This window comes from Ammodytes marinus, assembly GCF_949987685.1.
Source record: "Ammodytes marinus genome assembly, chromosome: 18".
NCBI classification, from domain to species: domain Eukaryota; kingdom Metazoa; phylum Chordata; class Actinopteri; order Uranoscopiformes; family Ammodytidae; genus Ammodytes; species Ammodytes marinus.
Window position 1 is genome coordinate 12343126 of NC_137222.1, and position 20249 is coordinate 12363374.

At 40.1% G+C, this 20249-nt stretch overlaps 1 protein-coding gene across 3 annotated transcripts; it reads left to right on the forward strand.

Moving 5' to 3' along the window:
- The first annotated feature begins 547 nt into the window (after positions 1–547).
- dgcr2 (DiGeorge syndrome critical region gene 2) lies at positions 548–19958 on the forward strand. 3 transcript variants are annotated; one of them, XM_080047165.1, is made up of 11 exons: positions 548–886; positions 6561–6593; positions 8012–8134; positions 13927–14013; positions 14117–14327; positions 15155–15231; positions 15323–15505; positions 15591–15794; positions 16398–16550; positions 16899–17135; positions 17589–19958. In XM_080047165.1, exons 1-11 carry the CDS (start codon positions 805–807, stop codon positions 17813–17815), a joined length of 1617 nt encoding a protein of 538 aa, XP_079903291.1. In that variant the 5' UTR covers positions 548–804; the 3' UTR covers positions 17816–19958. The 3 variants fall into 3 exon arrangements, with proteins under 3 accessions (XP_079903291.1, XP_079903292.1, XP_079903293.1); XM_080047166.1 differs by lacking the exon at positions 6561–6593; XM_080047167.1 differs by lacking the exon at positions 6561–6593 and having other exon boundaries at positions 791–886; positions 8017–8134.
- The last annotated feature ends 291 nt before the right edge of the window (positions 19959–20249 follow it).

Below are 20249 nucleotides of genomic sequence, written 5' to 3' on the forward strand. Positions count from 1 at the left end.
GGGTTATGGTTCAAAGGTCAGTGTTTACTTAATGGGATGCCATCCAGGAGTGAGTCAACCATCAGTCTGACATAACTCAGTCACATACCTCCATGTTTAGTTCATTACATTTTAGTACAGTGAGTATTAATTTGCATAGTTATTTATTTTAAGACACTGTGCCGCTGCCACATGGAACATTTAAAACAATACTCACCTGTCCATATGACTTTTGCTGCTATGATGCTTCTTGACATTAAACATCATGCGGGTATATTACAATATGATAAAATAAAATAAATACATGCCAAGACAGACATGGGGTTTGTCCTCAATTGCACAAGCCAGTCCCAGTCAACTGGTTTTTAGTCTAGTTGGCGTCCCCGAAAGAGACTTAATTCAGAAATACAGACGTACACACTGGTCATCGTGTGTCACGGTGGGTGTAATCTGCTAAACTCCGCCCCCGCAGCTCTTCCAGCTGATAGCCTGTTCCATGTTTGGGATTGTTATGATGAGAAGCCGCAGCCATCTTGGATCCTAGCCGCTCCACATCGAGCAGTGGGAGAGGACGGCAGACGTTAACGGAGGAGCCTGTTAGCTAACATTTAGAGGCTCGGCCAGATTAACATCAATCTATCTCGCCGTGCAGTGTGAATATGCTTTATTGCAGACGCTATTTTAATTCGTCTGTAAACGCATACAAATGAGTATAAAGTGGGCTGGGCGCGTGGCGTTATAAACCCGGAGAGGGCGGTGGTGCAGACCCTCGCTATATTTTTTAAACATTTCTTGAATAGAGGAGTTACTATGAATGGAGGATAAATGTTGCCGAAGGCTGACAGCGGCAGTTTCGTCCTATTCTCTCTTCTCTTCGTCCTGACGTTAACGGACCCACCACGGACAGGTAAATTATCCTTGAATAGTGTTTTGTTTTCCTTTTTGCATGCTGAGATTACAGCCGTGGGCAGAGAGCGGTGGGTCAGTCGGAAAGGCCTGCTGCATGAACCGGGGACTCCGGTGGTCTTCAAACCGCCGCCGTGCTACTGCTGGACGGCGTGGAGGACCGCTTTGCTGTTTGCACCGTAGCAATATTCAAATATCTTATTTAATGTGGGCAAACTATTAATAAAACAGTCCATTATATTTAAAAGACCAAGAATTAAAGACTAATACAGCCAACATAGCCACATTATTGTCGATTTAAAAAAATCGGTGAATGGCCGATATTTGTATTTTTCCCCAAATATAAACCGTAGCCTATCCTCTCTTTTTCATAGTTAGCTAGTTTTGTATTGATACAGCTCAATTGGTAAAGTATACAGCTTTACATTATCACCATCGTATAGCCTAATGAAAGGTAGATAGCTCAACTCGTCCAAAAAGGTGTGTACACAATTTATTCTAGGTGTGTTTACCCTCCACGAACAATCCCTTAGTTTGTGTCTGTCTGCTCCGTGAAGCTGACATTTGAAATGCATGTCAGAGATTCATGCTCCAATTCAATCTTACTTTAATTAGGCTATAGAGTGATAAACAGCACGAAGTAATTGTTATTATTGTAGCCTAACCGTATTTTTGACCAAAGCCCAAGCTTATGAAAAAAAAAAATTGTAACTCAGGCTGTAAATCGTACAGAACATACTGCAGACAATCCTCGACTCACTTATTAAAACCATAAAAAAAAACACTGAAAGGATATATATAGTGCCCCCATTTGTTTTAAATAGCACTGCACTAGCACAGTAAAGGAAGTTAATGTTTGCCACAAAATAACAGTGTTTTTATTTTTAAGAACCAAACAGGGATATGAATTGACGTCATTCATACCAATTGAAATGCTTGTACTGGGGTTTGAAAGCAAACACTTAGTTTTTTCTGGATACCTTTTTTCTCTCTCCAACAGGCAAGAACACAAATAGTTTCTGACAATTGTGAGGATTGGAGAAATCTTCAACAGTTCAAGCCATGGATAAATAAACACAGTACAGTTTGGCTTGATTTAAATGGATCAACCTCTGCCAAGATATCTACTTCCTCCTTATTGTTCATTTTCGTAAAGGTTTTGGGCAAATATCAAGTTCATATTAGGAGGCCTTTGTGGTTCATTTGCACTCGGAAGTTAAATCAACTGAAATGATTCATTATTGGTTAATTCATAATTTATGCTAATGTGAAAGTGAAAAAACACCTTTCTATAATTTCATTGAGTAATCTGAAAAGAGAAGTGAATCTGTTGTCCATATTTAAGCGTTTTGTACTGCTGCTTTTAAATAAAGCATTTCCGTGTTTTCTCGTTGTTTGTGTGTGGTCACGACAGCTAGTTGTTTGGGGGATACTGTCAGCTTTCATGCTAGGGCCGTTTCAGGGCACTAGTATGCTTCATCGTTTTATGCACAGGCAGCGTCACAGAAATTGTGTTGAGAGTGTGGCAGTGCACGACATTACGTAATTCAATTAAAATAGTTTGAGTGGTTGTTGTGAACAGGAAACACTTTCCCCGTCACAGGGCTTGTTTTACAGTTTAGTTCTGCTGCAGATTATCTAAGGTGGTTCATGCATCAAGAAAATATTACCTCAGACCATCTCTTTAAATCTTTAGGAGTCTTTATCTGGACATTGCTGTGAATTTCTCGCAATACAATATATGGCAAAGGTAAAATTAGAGATTGAAATAATCATGTATACACATGCCCATTGTAACATTTGCGTTTGCTAAAGCTGAACACATCCAGTGTCACAAATCCTGGGTTAGACTGAACAACTTCAAAGTGCACTCCAAATAATTGTAAAGAACTGGCCTTCAACCTGAACAACGAGTCTGTTGAACACTTTACCACACACGGCTGTGTTCCACTGGCAGCTGCTTTATCATTATTAGTTTGGCATAAGTGGGCTATGGTTTAACTTTTGACAAACCTCATCCATTAACTGACAGTCAAATTATTTTGTTCACCTGACCCCCCACTGGCGTGACTTGCCTTTGACGGATACCTTTCAGTGAGGCAAATGGAGACGACTTGAAATGTCTTTTGTACTTGGATGCGGGTGGTTATGTTATTTTGTAAAGGCCTTTTGAAGTATAAATATTTGAAATATGACTTATGAAAATACTATTTAGTTGATGAGATTAGGCCCAAATATCAAGATAGCTAATGGCTCATGTTTTAAACCCATGACTTTTAGACCCGTTTTCCTTTCTAAAGGCACAAATTCAGTTGTTTTCGGTGATAACTTCAAACTGGAGGACAAGCTAGTAAGCAGATGAATGCAGATAATTAACGTTGTGATTTAAAACAGCTCGGAGGCGATAATTGGAAGAAACCTGCCAAGAATTTCAATAAATATTTTGTCTTTGATGATGAAATTAATTGCAATTGGTAAAACAATACTGCTGTACCAATAGAGAATTGTATTACTTGTGACTTAATGTTTTATTAGCAATAAGAAGTTACAGGGACATTTTATTTTTTATTTTTTTTGGAGGAACATCTGTAACGCTTTCATCCACACAGTTAAGAAGATGTATTGGTTTAAATTATGAGTTGAAGTAAAGGAAATAAATGTCCATATACCCACCCACTCACTGCCTTTAAACAGTTGGTCCCAGTGTTTATGTGAATCACCGGAGGCTGGAGTTGATGCAGTTTGTTCACAAGGCTGGTACACTAGACTTTGGTGGGACTGACTGAGCTGGGGCGATAACTTGTGTCTTTATTTTTCCTGTTGGTTATGTACGAGATGCAGAAGCTTACCTTTCTCAGGGTTGCAGCCAGCATTCACTCTCATTTGCAGACTTGACATCACAAAACCCAACGCTTGATACAGAACCTGTACAGTACACACATGTCAATCAAATGCACTACCTTGGGCAATACATGGGTCATGTTGTAGTTGATTATGAGCCAGTGATCGTCTTCTAGCTTGTCGGAACAAAAAACATTTAAAAACTTGAACCTACTTATCAGATGTGTGCAGTAAAACCTCTAGAGGACAAGGAAGAGGAAGCTGAGCTTTTAGGCAGCTGTTAACCACAGCTGATACAGACATTTCATCCCAATCAACAGGAAGTTCAGATAATAAAAAAGGAAGTGCACTTTAACTTACAGCTGTTTATAGATAGAGGCTTTTTAAAACCTGGAGGTGTCTGAGCTCAACATGAAATATCTGATAAGCTACCAGTATCTTTCTGAATACAGTCTCCTCTAGAGCGATTTTTGCAGCAGCAGCAGCACCAACCAGAAAAGCACTGAGAGAGAGAACGAATACTGATCTGTGCAGGCAGCAAGTCTTGATTTCAAAGCACAGGCATCATAAAGGACAAACCCAGCGTGTGTTTTCTAGGTCCTAGTGCATACAGCTATAGCATTAAAAAAGTCAGATTCTTCACCAGATGGATTTGGGTTTTGGATTTGTTTGATTGCAGGTCGCAGCCGTGTACTGACAAGGGAAATGCCTTGTGTCTACTTCTGTTGATGGTGTTCGAAGTGTAGAGAGATCGATTAATTGGTTGATATCTACGCTCATGAAACAAAATGTTTGTAGACTGTACTGCAGTCAGCCTCATCAGTGTGGCGTGGCTGTATTCTTTATTATTATTATTTTTTTTTTAAATTTAATTTTTTGGCATTTTCAAGCTTTGTTAGACAGTACAGAGTTGATATGGGGAAACAGAGAGAGAGAGAGAGGGGGGGGGGGGGGTGTGACCTGCAGCAAAGGTCCACGGGTCGAATTTGAACCCGTGACCACTACAGCTAAGGCCAGAGCCAATATTGTATCCACTACGCCACCGGAGCGGCCCGTATTTTTTTCTATTTAAATAATTACAGTCAACTAGACAGAAATCCACAAGTCCCTTGTGACGCTTTTTTACAGAGCCAATACCATAAAGGCAAAGTGCAATAGTCGATGCATATTTTTATTTTCCAATATTTTCTGTTAATTAAGTTACATTTTGTTTCTCATTTGTTGTAAATATCAAATTGTTGTATTTTATCAAATGCAAAAAAACAAACAACGTGATATCGGCATTATATATCGGACATCGGCCAACCTGCTCTCTAGATATCGATAATGACATCGGCCATTGAAAACCCGATATTTCATAGATCATCAAAAATGTGTTATTGCCTGTAGGATATTGGCAAAAGTGCAAAAGACACATAATAGCATACCATGATGAATATGTCGGCAGGCATTTAAAACAAGATTGACTGATCTTTGAAAGCTATAACAATTTTGTTTACCTACTCTATTCTCAAGGTTGTTCTGTATACATATTTGTATAATTGATTAACATAACACATCCTTTCTAATGTGTCTGGGATACATGGTCTGTCCAATGTATTTTGTTAATCAGTTTGACACACATTTCCAGCTTGATCGGATCAATGAAAAAGGACCCAGTCCTAAGAGACTCAATCCACTTAGCCTTAACTAACACATGGTGACGTCTGCTGTGTTACACGGCTTTTAGAACACCTTTTGGAAGAGTGAAGGTGATCTGCATTAAGTTCAGCCTTTATAGGATATGTTTAATTTTTTCGAACCAGACTTTAATTATGTGTTTTCTCCAATAACAATAGCACAGATTTATGTATAGTTATCTTCCAGCTTAAATTTACCATTCTGCTGGAGCTTTCTAAATGGTTTAAGCCTTCAACCACCACTGTATTATATAGATTTTTGGAAAAACAGGAAGCTCACAAAAGAAATGGACTGGTTTATTTAGTATACATCTGAAAACATGGTTGCAAGCAATACTTTTTAAAAACACATTTTGTCAACCTTTTTTCATTTGGCTTTACCTGGGCCATCCAGTTAACAGGATGCTGTGCTAAATAAAGTCAATACGACCTGATAAAGCCAGGGTTGTGACCTTTTTTGCAGTAGAACATAATAAGGTTACATCTGGCGTAATCGGAGATTCCTGTTTTTGAAAATATGATTCATCATGTTTTTTGAAGGTCTGAACAATCTTCTAGTTGGATTGTATTTACACTAAAGGGAGAAGCAGCCACTGAATGGCTAGCGTCTGAAAACAAAGCTATTAGTTAGGCTGCACGAGGGTAAATCATTTGGAAACTTTGAAAAACATCTGGTTGGATACAAACGTAAATCTTTCCTCAGTGAATTTTCAAGCCAAAGTCCACATTTGTTTCTTGTTTTTATTTCAGGCATTCATTTGTACTTTGGTACAAATAAACACTTGTTTTAATTACTTTATTAGAGCTCAGTGTGTGGTGGGATCATAATGTGGGGGGATAGAGTAACCTGGGGTGGTCTGTGTACACAGATGAAACAATACTTCACTTGAAATAGCACAGAGCTAAGTAAATATAGCATTGCCATATTTGTCAGGTGGTTGGGTGGTCCAGCTCCATTGTAGGTAAACATAACCACCTCTATCCAAGAACAGAAGGTGTGATGTACTTACTACTGGACAAGCAACTGGGAAATCACTGAGCACAGTATAAAGTATAAATACTTTTTTTACTAGCACAAGTGCAAGTTATTTTTTTCAAATCCTAAAAGACACCACTGACGTACAGGATAGTCACTATTGTTTTTATTTGTTTCAGGTCCGCGGCTAGCGCTGGCAAGATTATTGTCAGGTAAGCAAGCAGTATATCTTTTAGTGAAGTGACTGTCTGATCGTTTTGTTAAAATACAACAGCAGCTCCTTCAGTTTGTACTCCTTGCTAGTGCAGTGTCTGTGCTAGTGCAGCTGCTTGGATCTTGTTGCATGTATGTCTATTACGGTACTGGCTGCACACTCTAGTCCTTTTTGGGCTGTTTCAAGTACTGGTACCGTAACAGCACAGATAGACGTGCACCAAAAGTCCAGCTGGCTTGACCGAAATCGGAGAAATTATTTATTTTAATAGAGTAGCGCACCGTTTCACTCACCCCCTTATTCTTGCTGAAAATTCCAGCGAAACCATTGGACAATGGAACATGTGGAGAAAAGCAAAGGGAAAAGTATAAGCTTCATAGCATTGTATTGTTCTTTGTTGTATTGAATTGTTTTGTTTTGTTTGCACAATCGTGATGGGCCACAATTATGCCTTGCCCTCTGCTGTGTATTATTTCGCCAAAGCTGCTCCCAATATCCCATGCAACATGGTGACGTCATCAAACTCAGTCTTTGGTTATTGTTATTGATCGTGAGTCCCCCAGCGGTGGAGTATTACATATGGTGCATTTATGAACAAGCGCATAATGACCAATGGTTGAACTTTCCCTTCCATGATCAATAACATTGTTGTGCCCTGTTTGTGTTTGCTTCTAAACCTTCATCACATGGAGGAGAGAGGACATGGAGCGCTCTGTTTCAGAGGCGTCTTTATGTTAATCACAAGATCCACTCGGCACAGAGTGCTGGAGGATATAAACAGACAAAAAGCTTATAGAGGTTCAGCTTGTGTCTAGAACTACTTTTCAATTGCCCTTATTAGCAAAGTGTTTCTCAACACACTGACAAGAGTAAAACTGTTGTTTTTATTTTGGGTGGCTGATTTAGGTGGATACGCATTTTTAGGTTTCTATGAACTAATCTACTCATTCAACCAACTGCTGTGACATTTCTTTTGACCCTTTTTTAAGCAATTCTAACAATATAGTTTTGTCCTCCTTTGCCATCTCTATATTGAATTGATGAGTGAGCTAACTGCCTGACAGAAGGTGTGTATATATTTCACTGTAATATCGTATCTGCTGATTAAGTTCTGGTGCAATGGGGGTAGTGTCTATGTCTATTTGACTGTGGTTTTCTCAGTTTGCACCCAGCTGACAACAGGAATATCGTTAAAAGTATGTTCATGTATATCATACATTAATTTTAATTTTTTCATACATTAACATTTTCACCATCTAAGACCTGTCATCTTTATCAACGACCATGAAAGCTCAAGTGGGCTCCCTCATTCAGTCCTCTGACTGGCTTCAGAATGCTTTTCTCTTGTTAGGCAAAAAGGGAGTATGTGTCGTGCAGGTTTGAATGACCACGCAAACTGTCTTGTTGTATTTTCAGAGCAGCGCTGCAGCCCCGGGCAGTTTGCCTGCCGCAGTGGGAAGATGCAGTGTATCCCAATGTCCTGGCAGTGTGATGGCTGGACAGCATGTGAGGACAAGAGCGACGAGAAGGACTGTCCCCGTGAGTAGAGCTCACTTAAGCCCCTCTTTACAGCCACTCTGTTACCTAACACCCATAACATGATCGATCTCTGGAAACAGACGCAGCAACACCCAGGACCTTTTTCACACTTGGCCGAACAGACCACAGCTGGGGCGGTTCATAATACAGGGTGTGAATGTCCCCAGGATGCTTTAACCCATTGATGACTATGGCAGTCTAGGATGCATGTCCTTAATGCCTGAAGGTTTTCTGAAAAAATAGTACGAATTGTCAACGTCTACCAACACCTTAATATCTAAGCCTGTGTAGCACATAGAAACATGAAATAAAATACATTTAAAAGGTAAGGTTCACAGGTTTTATTTAAACATGCTCCCTTAGCGCTTACAAACCAATAAATTTTTCTAAAAATCGGCATTAGATGGGGGAGAAAAAGAAAAGAATAAATAATATAAAATATTTAAAAATAATGTGCTAAATGAGGTTACAATCCTGCTTCCTTTTAGCATGGATAGTGACTGAGTGTGTAGTGGAGGGATAAAGATAGACAGATATAGGAAAGAGGAGATAGCTTTATTTTATTATATAGTTCAATTATCACTGGCACCATAAATCCGACTTCCCAGTACAGCTGGAACGCAGACTGACTCCCGCTGTCGGAAACCGGTCAGCTGGTCCAAACGGCTGTATACCACGGAGATGAAAATGAAACTGAAACTGAACTATCGCCTGGCTGGCTGAATTTGAGTTGGAGCAGCAAAATATAGCCTAAATTCATAAATATTGTTAATAAATAGATGCAATGTGTTGTGTGATTTTCGTCAGTAGCCTATAGTAGACCTAGATTCTGCGCTCCGAACGCCACTAACTGTTCTGTAATACACTATCGCGGACACAGCCAGCGTATTTTTATTATTATTATAATTTATATTTTTGATTGACGTGATTTTCGGCAAACCACACAACTTATGGGTGGTCACGTGGTCTTAAAAAATCAACAAAACCCACCTCATGTGTATTTGAACCAATGATGGTGCATTCTATGCTGCGCACACCATGAAAATTAGATAAAGTAACAATGCTGCAGCATCAGGCAGGAGATACAATGTGGCAGAGTGCAGGACTCGACAGCGACTTTCTGAATGGCTACACATGATGACATGTGTCTCTCTGTGTTATTGTTTACTGCTTTGTTGATCTCTTCAACACTGCATAGATTTTTGCAGAGTTAATCCGTTTGACTAGAATCCTTTTGTTTTCCTGTCTTAAATCCAGCGAGACCTTATACCCAGATCTCTGACCGCATAATAGGAATTATTGAAAGGATTGAGTACACAGCATGTGACCTCCATAGAGCAGTGGTTAGCGCTGTAGGCCTGCAATCAACACTGTATTGCTGGTAAAGCTTTTAAACTCCATTCAGCGAGTAGGATAAAAAGGCAGGAATTGTTTATTACATCACCAAAGCTGAAGTACAAAGTTACTTTTTCCTTTCTTTTTATTTGTCAATAAAAAGGTACTTGCTATATATATTCCGTATTTTCAGAGGCTGATTGTTATCAATTTAAAAAACCTTCTAGCTGAACATCATGTTCTTGTTTTTGGTATCCCTATGTGCTGAGGAGCTGTGATTTCATAGAGAAATACAGGAACAGCCCAAACAATGCTCCCACACACCTCAGTGAGGGCTTATTGTCGGCTACATCAACAGCACACATGGAAATCAATGTTCTGTTGAATAACATGGCAAGGTGCAGCATTCTCTTTCACTAATTCCAGCTAGACAAATACCGGAAACAATATGTTCCACCTTATAACTTCAATGCAGGTTAAAGAGGGGAACGTTTTCTTTAAATAAACAGATGGTTACAGATACGAAACGGACAAAAACATCACCTGATTTATATTATAAGTCTTGAAATAAGGTAAAATATAAATTACATTTGTGTTAGTTCATTTTATGTTTTGGTTTGGGAGCTAAGTTGCTTTTTCTTCCTCATTAATTCAAAGCAGAGGAAACTCCTATTGCACAGCATGCAATATATTGGTTTTTATAACTTGTTATTTCCGCTAAATTCATTGTATCAAGGGAACACTGAGTTTATTACTTAGTCCATCTACCCACAAAGACATGAAAACACATCACGTGATTAATAATTTAAGAAAAATTGTTCTTGCCTAAGAAATTCAATAGATGTAAGTAGAGCTGCAACGATTAATCGACGAATCGATTATTATTCGATTATTAAAATAATCGCCAACAATTTTGATAATCGATTAATCGTTTTGAGTAATTTTTTAATAAAAAAATTCCAAATTCTCTGATTTCAGCTTCTCAAATGTGAATATCTTATGGTTTCTTTAATCCTATTATGACAGTAAACTGAAATATCTGTGTGTTTTGGACATAACAATACATTTGAGGACGTCAACATGGGCTTTGGAAAACTGATCAAAATTTTTCACCATTTTCTGACATTTGACGGACCAAAACACTAATCGATTAATAATCGATTAATCAAGAAAATAATCGACAGACTAATCGATTATCAAAATAATCGTTAGTTGCAGCCCTAGATGTAAGATTTGAATCCCTGATACTGATACTGCTAATAATGTTAATAAAGAAACACAGTTCTGCTTTTATGTTCCTCAACTTTGTATTGACTTCCTTTTAATATTTTCGGAGTCTTGTATAGAGTTCTATACAAACACTTCATGTTTCTAATTGCCTGTATGAAGAACTGTATATTGACCCTGGAAGGAATGTCACAAAGTTAATAGTAAGCGATAAATAGAGAAGTGTACCTAGAGGGATGCCAGAATTGGTCCATGGTTTAGACGATTGATTATGTGTGGTGGGGAATTAGCACAAGTAAGCAGCGCTGGTGGTTTATCGGTTTATCTGTTTCATCTATCAGGCCATCAGACAAATGAAAACGGGTTCATTACATCACCTGCTTTTTACCAGTTGCACAACATTAAAGGTGGAGTCAGCCATTCTGGAGAACGCTTGTTGTCAAAATCACATTAGTCAAAATCAGTGAAAATTCAGTGTCAGTTGTAGTACGCAGCTTAGGATCTGTAAACAGGCATGTTGTTAGCTATGCTGGGCCCCTTGGTTTACATACCCTTTGTTGACATACAGTTACAGAGCCTAGGATGTGTATTAACAGACTATTTCAGCACAAAGACAGTATGGACAGGTAGTGGATCATGAGGAGATATTCACAGCATTCTCCAGAATCGCTGACTGCACCCACAGTGTAGGAAATAAGTATTTGATCCCTCACCGATTTTGTAAATTTGCCCACTTACAAAGAAATGAGTGGTCTATCATTTTAAAGCTAGGTTTATTTTAACAGTGATAGGCAGAATATCAAAAAGAAAATCCAGAAAATCACATTAAAAAAAGATATAAATTATTTTGCATTTCATTGAGTGAAATAAGTATTTGATCCCCTACCAAATGTAAATAATTCTGGCTACTACAGATTAGTCCTCGTGCTTTAAAAAAGTACTCCTAATCTCAACTAGTTTCCTGTATAAAGCACACCTGTCTCAACTTGTTACCTGTATAAAAGACACCTGTCCACAGAGTCAATAAATCAAACTCCAACCTCTCCATCATGGGCAAGACCAAAGAGCTGTCTAAGGACATCAGGGACAAGATTGACTACAAGACCATTGGCGAGAAGCTGGGTGAGAAGGAGACAACTGTTGGTGCGATTATTCGAAAATGAAAGAAACACAAAATGACCATCAATCTCCCTCGGTCTGGGGCTCCATGCAAGATCTCACCTCGTGGCGTATCAATGATCACCAAGAAAACCATTGGTAACACACTATGCCGTAATGGATTGAAATCCTGTAGTGCCCGTAAGGTCCCTCTGCTCAAGAAGGTATATGTACAGAACCGACTGAAGTTTGCCAATGAACACCTGAACGACTCAGAGAATGCTTGGGAGAAGGTGATGTGGTCAGATTAGAACAAAATCAAGTTCTTTGGTATCATAGTGACTCGCCATGCTTGGAGGAAGAGGAATTCTGACTATGACTCCAAGAACACCATCCCCACAGTCAAGGGTGGAGGTTGAAGCATTATGCTTTGGGGGTGTTTCTCTGCTATGGGGACAGGTGGACTTCACTGCATCGAGGGAACTATGGCTGGGGCCATGTACCATGAAATGCTAGATGACAACATCTTTCTCTCAGCCAGGTCCGTAAAAATGGGTCGTGGATGGGTCTTCCAGCACGTCAATGACCCTAAAAATACAGCAAAGGCAAAAAAGGAGTGGCTCAAGAAGAAGCACATTAAGGTCATGGAGTGGCCTGGCCAGTCTCCGGACCTTAATCCAATAGATCTGTGGAGGGAGCTGAAGCTCAAGCGACAGCGTCGAAACCTTAAAGATTAGGAGAGGTTCTGCAAAGAGGAGTGGTCCAAATATCCTCCTGAGATGTGTGCAAACCTGGTCATCAACTACAAGACACGTCTGACCTCTGTACTTGCCAACAAGGGCTTCAACACCAAGTACTAAGCAATGTTTTGATAGGGGATCTGATACTTATTTCACTCAATGAAATGCAAAATGATTTCTATCTTTTTTTTTTGTGATTTTCTGGATTTTATTTTTGATATTCTGTCTATCACTGTTAAAATAAACCTAGCATTAAAATTATAGACCGTTCATTTCATTGTAAGTGGGCAAACTTACAAAATCAGTGAGGGATCAAATAGGGGAGAACGGGGTAAGTAGGCACACTTTTTACTCTAGTGAGAATTGCTCATCACCAAAACATCTGTCAATAGCCATTCCTACATTAAATTGAAGCTTAAGGTGTTGGCTAGAAATGTGTCTCTCTTTTTTTCCAACTTATTGTAATGAAGAAGTAATTTACCATCAAAGACACTCTGACACATTGTGACAACCAACCCCATCAAGGGGTCGGTTGTCACACACTATGGGGTTGTTTGTCACAATGTTATCTTAATGGGAAAAATCTTAAAAAGAAGGCAAGGAGGCAGAACCAAATTTGAATGTTTAATTGCATTGTCAAGTTGACAAATAGGCCTACATAACGTTCTGTAGCCTTGGCAGCTGGTCTAGTTTGGGATGCACTGGGTTGTTTTGATTTTGTTGCCCTTTTTTCTTTTGCTTGCTAGCTGCCTTTTCCTGCTCTATTCTTTCCTTCTCTGGGGTGTCAGTGAGGATACAGCTTGACAATTTATTTCGTTATTGGGTTCCTTTTCTGGCTGCAGCCTTGAGATAACATGTGACAACCAACCCCCCAAAAAATTTGACGACCAACCCCAACTTGAATTTCTTGCTAGCATCAAGGCCAACAACCATCTGACAACTAATTAGCTTGCTAACCACAATCTAAACTATAGTTTACCCTTCACACTTTCTGAGGGTAACAAGTGTTTTGTTATAAACCCATTGTGTAAAAGCCTAGAAGAGAAATACTGAGAAGCAAAATATTTTGAATTTGACATGAAAAACACAAAACATCCTCTCACCTGAAATGCAGCTGTCTTCCTCCAAGGAAGTCTATGTATGTGACCTCTGATCCCTTTTTTATATCAACATTTCAGAGCTAGCGCACTCTGGTGGCGAGATATAACGAATGTGACATGCAACCCATGTGACAAATTACCCCGTTCTCCCCTACTTATTTCCTCCACTGTATAAGCCAATACCCTGAATTCTTGCTAACTTTTTATAACAAGAAAGCAATAGAGGACAAAGACAAAACTCACCCACAACTGTTGAGTTTATTTCTTTTTTCTTTCCCTTTTTTCTTTTCAGCAATAAAGGAGGAGAGGTTTCGTTTTGGCAACGGATATGACCAGGTGGAAGACGTCATTGGTGTGGCTCAGCCCGTGCGCTTCAACAGTATGCGTCTCCCTGCATTACAGCTGAATTTATATAGTTGCTGAATCTGCATTATGACCCAGCATTGATCAGCCACAATGTTAAAGATGCTTTCATTCCACAGAGAAATGCCCCAGTGGATGGCACCACTATGAGAAGACGGCAAGCTGTTACAAAGTCTACCTGAGGAGCGAGGACTACTGGCAGGCCGTGGATACTTGTCAGAAAGTCAACGGCTCATTGGCTACTTTTGTCACCAATGAGGAGCTGCAGTTCATCCTGAAGATCGAGGTTGACTTTGACGACAAAGTCTGCGAGCGCAGAGACCAGTGCAAGTGAGTTGTCACTTGAAAAATCTAAACCTCTGAATCTTGAAGAAAGGGAATCGTAAGTAGTTAATAAAAATTGCTAATTAGCATTGGTCATTATTGAAGCCACTTTTTCAAAGCTCTTCATCCAGGCTGCATTACCAACATGCATATTGGTCCAAGCAGTTGATCTCATGTCCCAAAATCACTCAAACCTTAAAGCCCTTCATCCATGTTCCAAAGCGAGCTAAAAAAAAAATTCACCTGCTTTGACTTTTAAAAGAGGATTATATGGTGCCAAAAGATATTAAAGAAAGACCAAAAGTGACATTGACGAGCAATGCGACAGCCATTTCAATGACTGTGTGACACCTATGACTGTGCCTATGTGTAGGCTACATCTGTTTCTGTGTCCCAGTTTCATATACGGGTTACATTTAAGCATGCATAAGAGAATACCTGCTTCCTACGGACACTGCACTAGTAGGGTTAAAGCAAAGATCTGAGAGAAGGTCTGACAAAGACGAACCTTTTTAAAATAGATTGACGGAAACTCACTCAATTTTTAGAGGCCAAAACCTTTAAGCTTAAAGGTCTACCCTTCCAACTTATTAAACCTAAACTTCGCCCTTGTTGACCATTTTTATGAAGCACAATATTCAGTCAAATGTATCAGCAGATTCCAGCTGAGGTGAGGGGGGTGACGACAGTACTGTCATTGGTTGCAGGCCATCTAGTGGGCAATAGTGGCAGTTTAAAGTGCTCAATATTGGCTCCTGCTTATACCATTATAAAGAGCATTTGACACAGTCAATTTTAATGTGATAATCATTTACTTTTTGTTTGTTTTTAAGGTTTTGGGTGGGCTACCAGTATGTGATCACCAATCAGAACCATTCACTGGAGGGCCGCTGGGAGGTAGCATACAAAGGTATTGAACTTCACCTGCTCTTTTAAAGAAAATCTAGAGCTAACTCCTGTTCTGTAAATACTTGAAAAAATATATATTTTGTCCTCAACAGGGTCGATGCAGGTGTTTCTGCCACCTGAGGGTCTGACCAATTTTGGGGATGCGTCTCCCACCCAGGACAACGTCTTTTGTGCCCAGCTGCAACGCTTTCAGATTAAAAGCATGAATGAGCGCGGTCTGCACAGCTGGCACGCTGAGAACTGCTACAAGAAGTTTCCCTTTCTCTGCAAGAGGAGTACGAGTTCATTTTATAGTTCTCTTTCCTATCGTCCTATAATGTTTATGTTGGACTGTGTCTTGACGGTCTATTTTCCCAACAGAGCAAACGTGTGTGGATATAAAAGACAACGTTGTAAACGAGGGCTACTACTTCACCCCTAAGGGGGACGACCCGTGTCTGAGCTGCACGTGTCACGACGGGGAGCCTGAGATGTGTGTGGCTGCGTTGTGCGAGCGTCCGCAGGGCTGCCAGCACTTCCGCAAGGATCCCAAAGAGTGCTGCAAGTTCACATGCCTGGACCCAGGTACTGCCACATGTTGCTGGTTCAAGTTCTGTTGGTCCACAAGAGGGAGCTCCTCACAAATCATATCCAACATATGTGACTTTTAAATGATCTGGATTCAAATTTGCCTGTTTTTAAATGAAGATTTGGTCTTTTACTCTAAAAAAATTGCACTTAAGAGGAAATTAGCGATTCTGGAGATTGCTTGTTGTAAAAAACAAATTCAAAGTAAGTGAATATCTCCTCATGATCTGCTACCTGTGTTGTGTGTGTGCCCTGAAAAAAAATCACATGTTAATTCACAGCCTACACTCTGTAAGCGGACATGGAGCCATCTACGGTGGGCCCCCTTTGTTTAAATACTTGTTTACAGAGCCTTGGCTGTGTATTAACATGTATTTTTTCCAGCGCACACACACATTACGGACAGGTAGCGAATCATGAGGAATATTCACGGATTTTCACAAAGTAATTTTGACAACAACAATCTCTAGAATCGCTGACTCCACCTTTTAACTCAGTTGAGGCACATGAGGTATCATGTATGATTTTGAACCAAAAGCAGAATTCCTGTAAGAGCTAGTCTTGCAGCAGGTAATGTTCCTGATTTGTTGTTTTCCTCAGATGGAAACAGTCTGTTTGACTCGATGGCGAGTGGCATGAGGCTGATCGTCAGCTGTATCTCCTCCTTCCTCATCCTCTCTCTGCTGCTCTTCATGGTGCACAGACTCCGCCAGCGCAGACGTGAACGCATCGAAACTCTGATTGGAGGAAACTGTGAGCATTAACTCACACTCATTTACTTTGCTCTAATAAGGAGGCTTTCTCAGTTAAATTAAGTAATTCATAGTCATTTTATTTTATATACAAGTGCTGCGATACACAAAGTTTAAGTTTTAATATGGGTATTTATCACAGAAGCTTAAAAGAGGTTTACACATTAGTGACCAACACTCACTTCACCTGTGAACAGTCATTGCTTATTTGAGAAACAATTCAGACTCCCTTGTTGCTTAGTACCATTGAGAAACACATCTATTCAGACACATACAAAAAGAAAATCTTGTTTAGTTTTTTTGTGGCACTAATTTGACATCCTCCTCTCCGTTGGTGTGTTTTGCTCAGTGCACCACTTTAACCTTGGAAGACGAGTCCCAGGCTTTGATTACGGCCCAGATGCCTTTGGAACCGGGCTCACCCCGCTGCATCTGTCTGACGATGGAGAGGGAGGCGCCTTCCATTTCCAAGAGCCTCCACCGCCGTACGCAGCCTACAAATACCCCGACATCCAGCACCCTGACGACCCTCCTCCTCCCTACGAAGCCTCCATCAACCCTGACAGCTTTCTCTACGTGGACCTTGGTAGGCACAGATCCTGTTATTCATGTACCTCATCATATACAGAGTTTAAAGCCCATGTTAACCCAAATCCGTAAGAAATCCTTCGCAATATGTAATTTGGGGGGTATTTGCATGATAGTAAGAATCTGAAAAGAGTTAGGCATATTTTAAAACCAAATTAAAGATATTGTCATTTAAGTTTATAAACTTTACAGAAATTTGGTTTAGTTAAGGCTATGCTCTGGTTCTTATAACACAATAAGTACTTTGTAGGTCTAGACTCTAGACAGTAAAAAAAATCCAAAGTTTTATAATATAAAATTAACATTTATTTTCAATCCGATTTTTGTAAAAGCTTACTGAGACACCTACATTTTGATATCAAATATTGATTTTCACTATTTTAGAGCAGGTTACCAAAGGCTTTAACCCCTACCAGCAGAATACATTTCCTCTCTTTGTTGTCATGGGCAGGACACAGCGGGGTTTCCATGGTGCCCAGCCAGATGAATACCATGGGAGACGTGCTGCCAACTGATATTCCCAACACCCCTGGTCCTGCGCCGGTCTCTGGGCCGTCCTGTGCGCAGAGGGAAGACTCCATAGACAGCAGCACGCTCCTAGTGGGGCCAGACACGCCCACAGACGCCCCCGCCTCCCTGCCCGCAGACTGTGCCTCCACCATCAGCACCGTAGTATAGGAGCTGCATCGGGACAGTACCTGCTGCTTGGGCAAGGTCATGTGTGCAGTGTGCACCGGGAGAGGACACGGCAGACCTGCTGTGTCATCTATCAAAATGCTGACTGCAGGGAGGAGAATTAGAGTTTGTACAGACACATCAGAAGCAGCCTGTTTCTATGAGGTGTTACAGTGACGGGAGCAATCCTTCTTTCTGAACACGCTTCAGAGATGGCCCTCTGAGTGATGTTTTTATGAGACACTGGCATCTGATGGAGCAGAGATGGACTGTTTCTGTACAGTGAAAAAAAAAAAGACTATTGAGACCAAGAAGGCCGCACCTTTTAGCTTTGACTGAGCAAAGCTTTTCAAACATCTCAGAGTTGGCCTGATTGGCTGGAGAATCCCTGATGTAAATACCCCCTCAGGTCTGTGCCAGACAAATTTGTTATACGTGTGTCAAAGTCCAGCACAAGGCAGAGAATGACAGTGAAGCCAGCTATTGTTCCTCGTGCATTTTTTTTTCTTCGCATCATGCTATCGTTCAAACAGACGTATCTGTGTTATTCTCCAGGCTACAGTAACTTTCCCATCAACCCCTGTCTGTCGCGGCATGTTCCAGATCTCGATTTCTTCTCGCTCATAAAAATCTACTGTCCTCTCACTTTTCTTATTGGTCGGACACATGGAGCTTTCTTCCAGGTTTATAGTGAATATTTGCAGCAAAAGATGTTTTGTAATCAAGAAGGTACGGTTAGATTCCTGCTATAGGGTTTTTATTAGGGCAATGCTGACAAGGCATTAAGTATCGAGGATTGGTGTGGTACTGATAAATATTTGGTAATGTGTTCTTTTTGATGATAATTTATGACTGCAGGCTGTGAATGTTGTATTGTTGGAGAGACACACAGACTGAAGTCCCCACTGATCAGCAGGCGAAAGCAATGAAGCCTTTTGGGTTCATGTGTGAAGATTAGGGCTGATATCTCAGCAATGAATTTGAGAAAAATCAATTTATTTAAAAACCTGAAAAAAATCATGAAATTGTTTAATCATTGTTGTTACTTTATCATCTTGGCAGTATAGCGGTGTATTTGCAGACTGAAACCATGTTTAGTTTAGTGAACGCTCAGTGTTTTGCACGCTCATCTCAATTGAAATCAGGTGAATTTGTCAGTTGTCACATTTTGGATGCTGCCCCCTCCATTCCCGATGTGTCTGTTTGTGCAATTCCTCAGGCGAAACATTTGTTATCAAGGTTGTTTCCAGCTACTGATGAAGGTGATACTGACTGTAGCTGCAAGTCTTTTTCTGTTTGGTGTAGATTGGTCTGTTACTCTTGTTTTCTCAGTGGGATCGCAGTAAAGAAAAGAAACAATAAACTTGTTCAGACCCCTTTTATGATGACAATCGTTTGATTCACTCAAGGATGAATTTTACATAACCTGAAGAAAGTTAGACGAGTCGACCCGCAACCACCAGCATTCAAACCGCTTTCAGTCTGCCTCAAGTAAACCAGCTGTAAACATGTCCGAACGTCAGTGTATCTCATGTTTTGAATGTACTGTATGTATAAAACGTAATGGTTTTTGTGCTGAAAGCTTTTATTTTATTTTTATTTTTGGCATTGACAATCCACAGTGGATTATCCAACAAGCAAAATCTCATAAATTGTGGAGAAAAGTAATGTTGTGCATGTGTGTATAGGAGTGTTTTGGTTTGGATTTAATTTTTTATTTTTCCTCAAGTTTGTTGTTTTTAATTTTCAACCTGCTTTTTATTTTGCGTGCATGTTTTACTTTGATTTTACTTCGGCATGGCGACAGTTTTCTTTTAATGGAAGCAATTTTAAGCTCAAATATCTGTCCTGTACAGTAAGTTCAAAGACTCCTGCGTTTTAGTTTAATACATCCGCCCATGACTCCGAACAGCTGCATTTACACTGTTTCTGTTGATAGCCTATGGTGGTGCGACAGCTAATTTTACTGGATTTGAAATGTTTTATGTATAATGCAACAAATTATAACATTTCATTGTCTTTTATTTCAATTAAAAAAAATAAGAAATGCTTCATTTGCAGGAAAGATGGAGAGGATTGGATTGTGTTTTTCTGAGGTCGATGTACATCTAATCAAATGCCAAATAAATTGCACCATGAAGGACGACTCGTGCGTCAGTGGGTATGAACACAGTGTCAAGTTGAACCTCATCAAGGATGACATTTAGCTGCTGCGTGAGGAAATCCCTCCGTCTGCACTGAAGAAATGTCAAAGAGGATTAAGGTTGGATACAGGGGAATCCCCGTCCCAATGTTGAGATGGAGGTCGTTGGGTAAATCCAATCCACGCCAGTGAAAATAAATAATATAAAGAAAGCGGATATAGTGCAGTGACTCATGAGGCAGTGTGTGGGTAGAGCAGAGATAGTGATACCCTGCTGGAAAGCATTGTCGCTCA

Coding starts and splice junctions, on each gene's coding strand:
- dgcr2 (XM_080047165.1), top strand. CDS start 805: ATGTTGCCGAAGGCTGACAGCGGCAGTTTCGTCCTATTCTCTCTTCTC. Junction 887..6,560: donor AACGGACCCACCACGGACAG/GTAAATTATCCT, acceptor TATTTGTTTCAG/GTCCGCGGCTAGCGCTGGCA. Junction 15,795..16,397: donor GTTCACATGCCTGGACCCAG/GTACTGCCACAT, acceptor TGTTTTCCTCAG/ATGGAAACAGTCTGTTTGAC.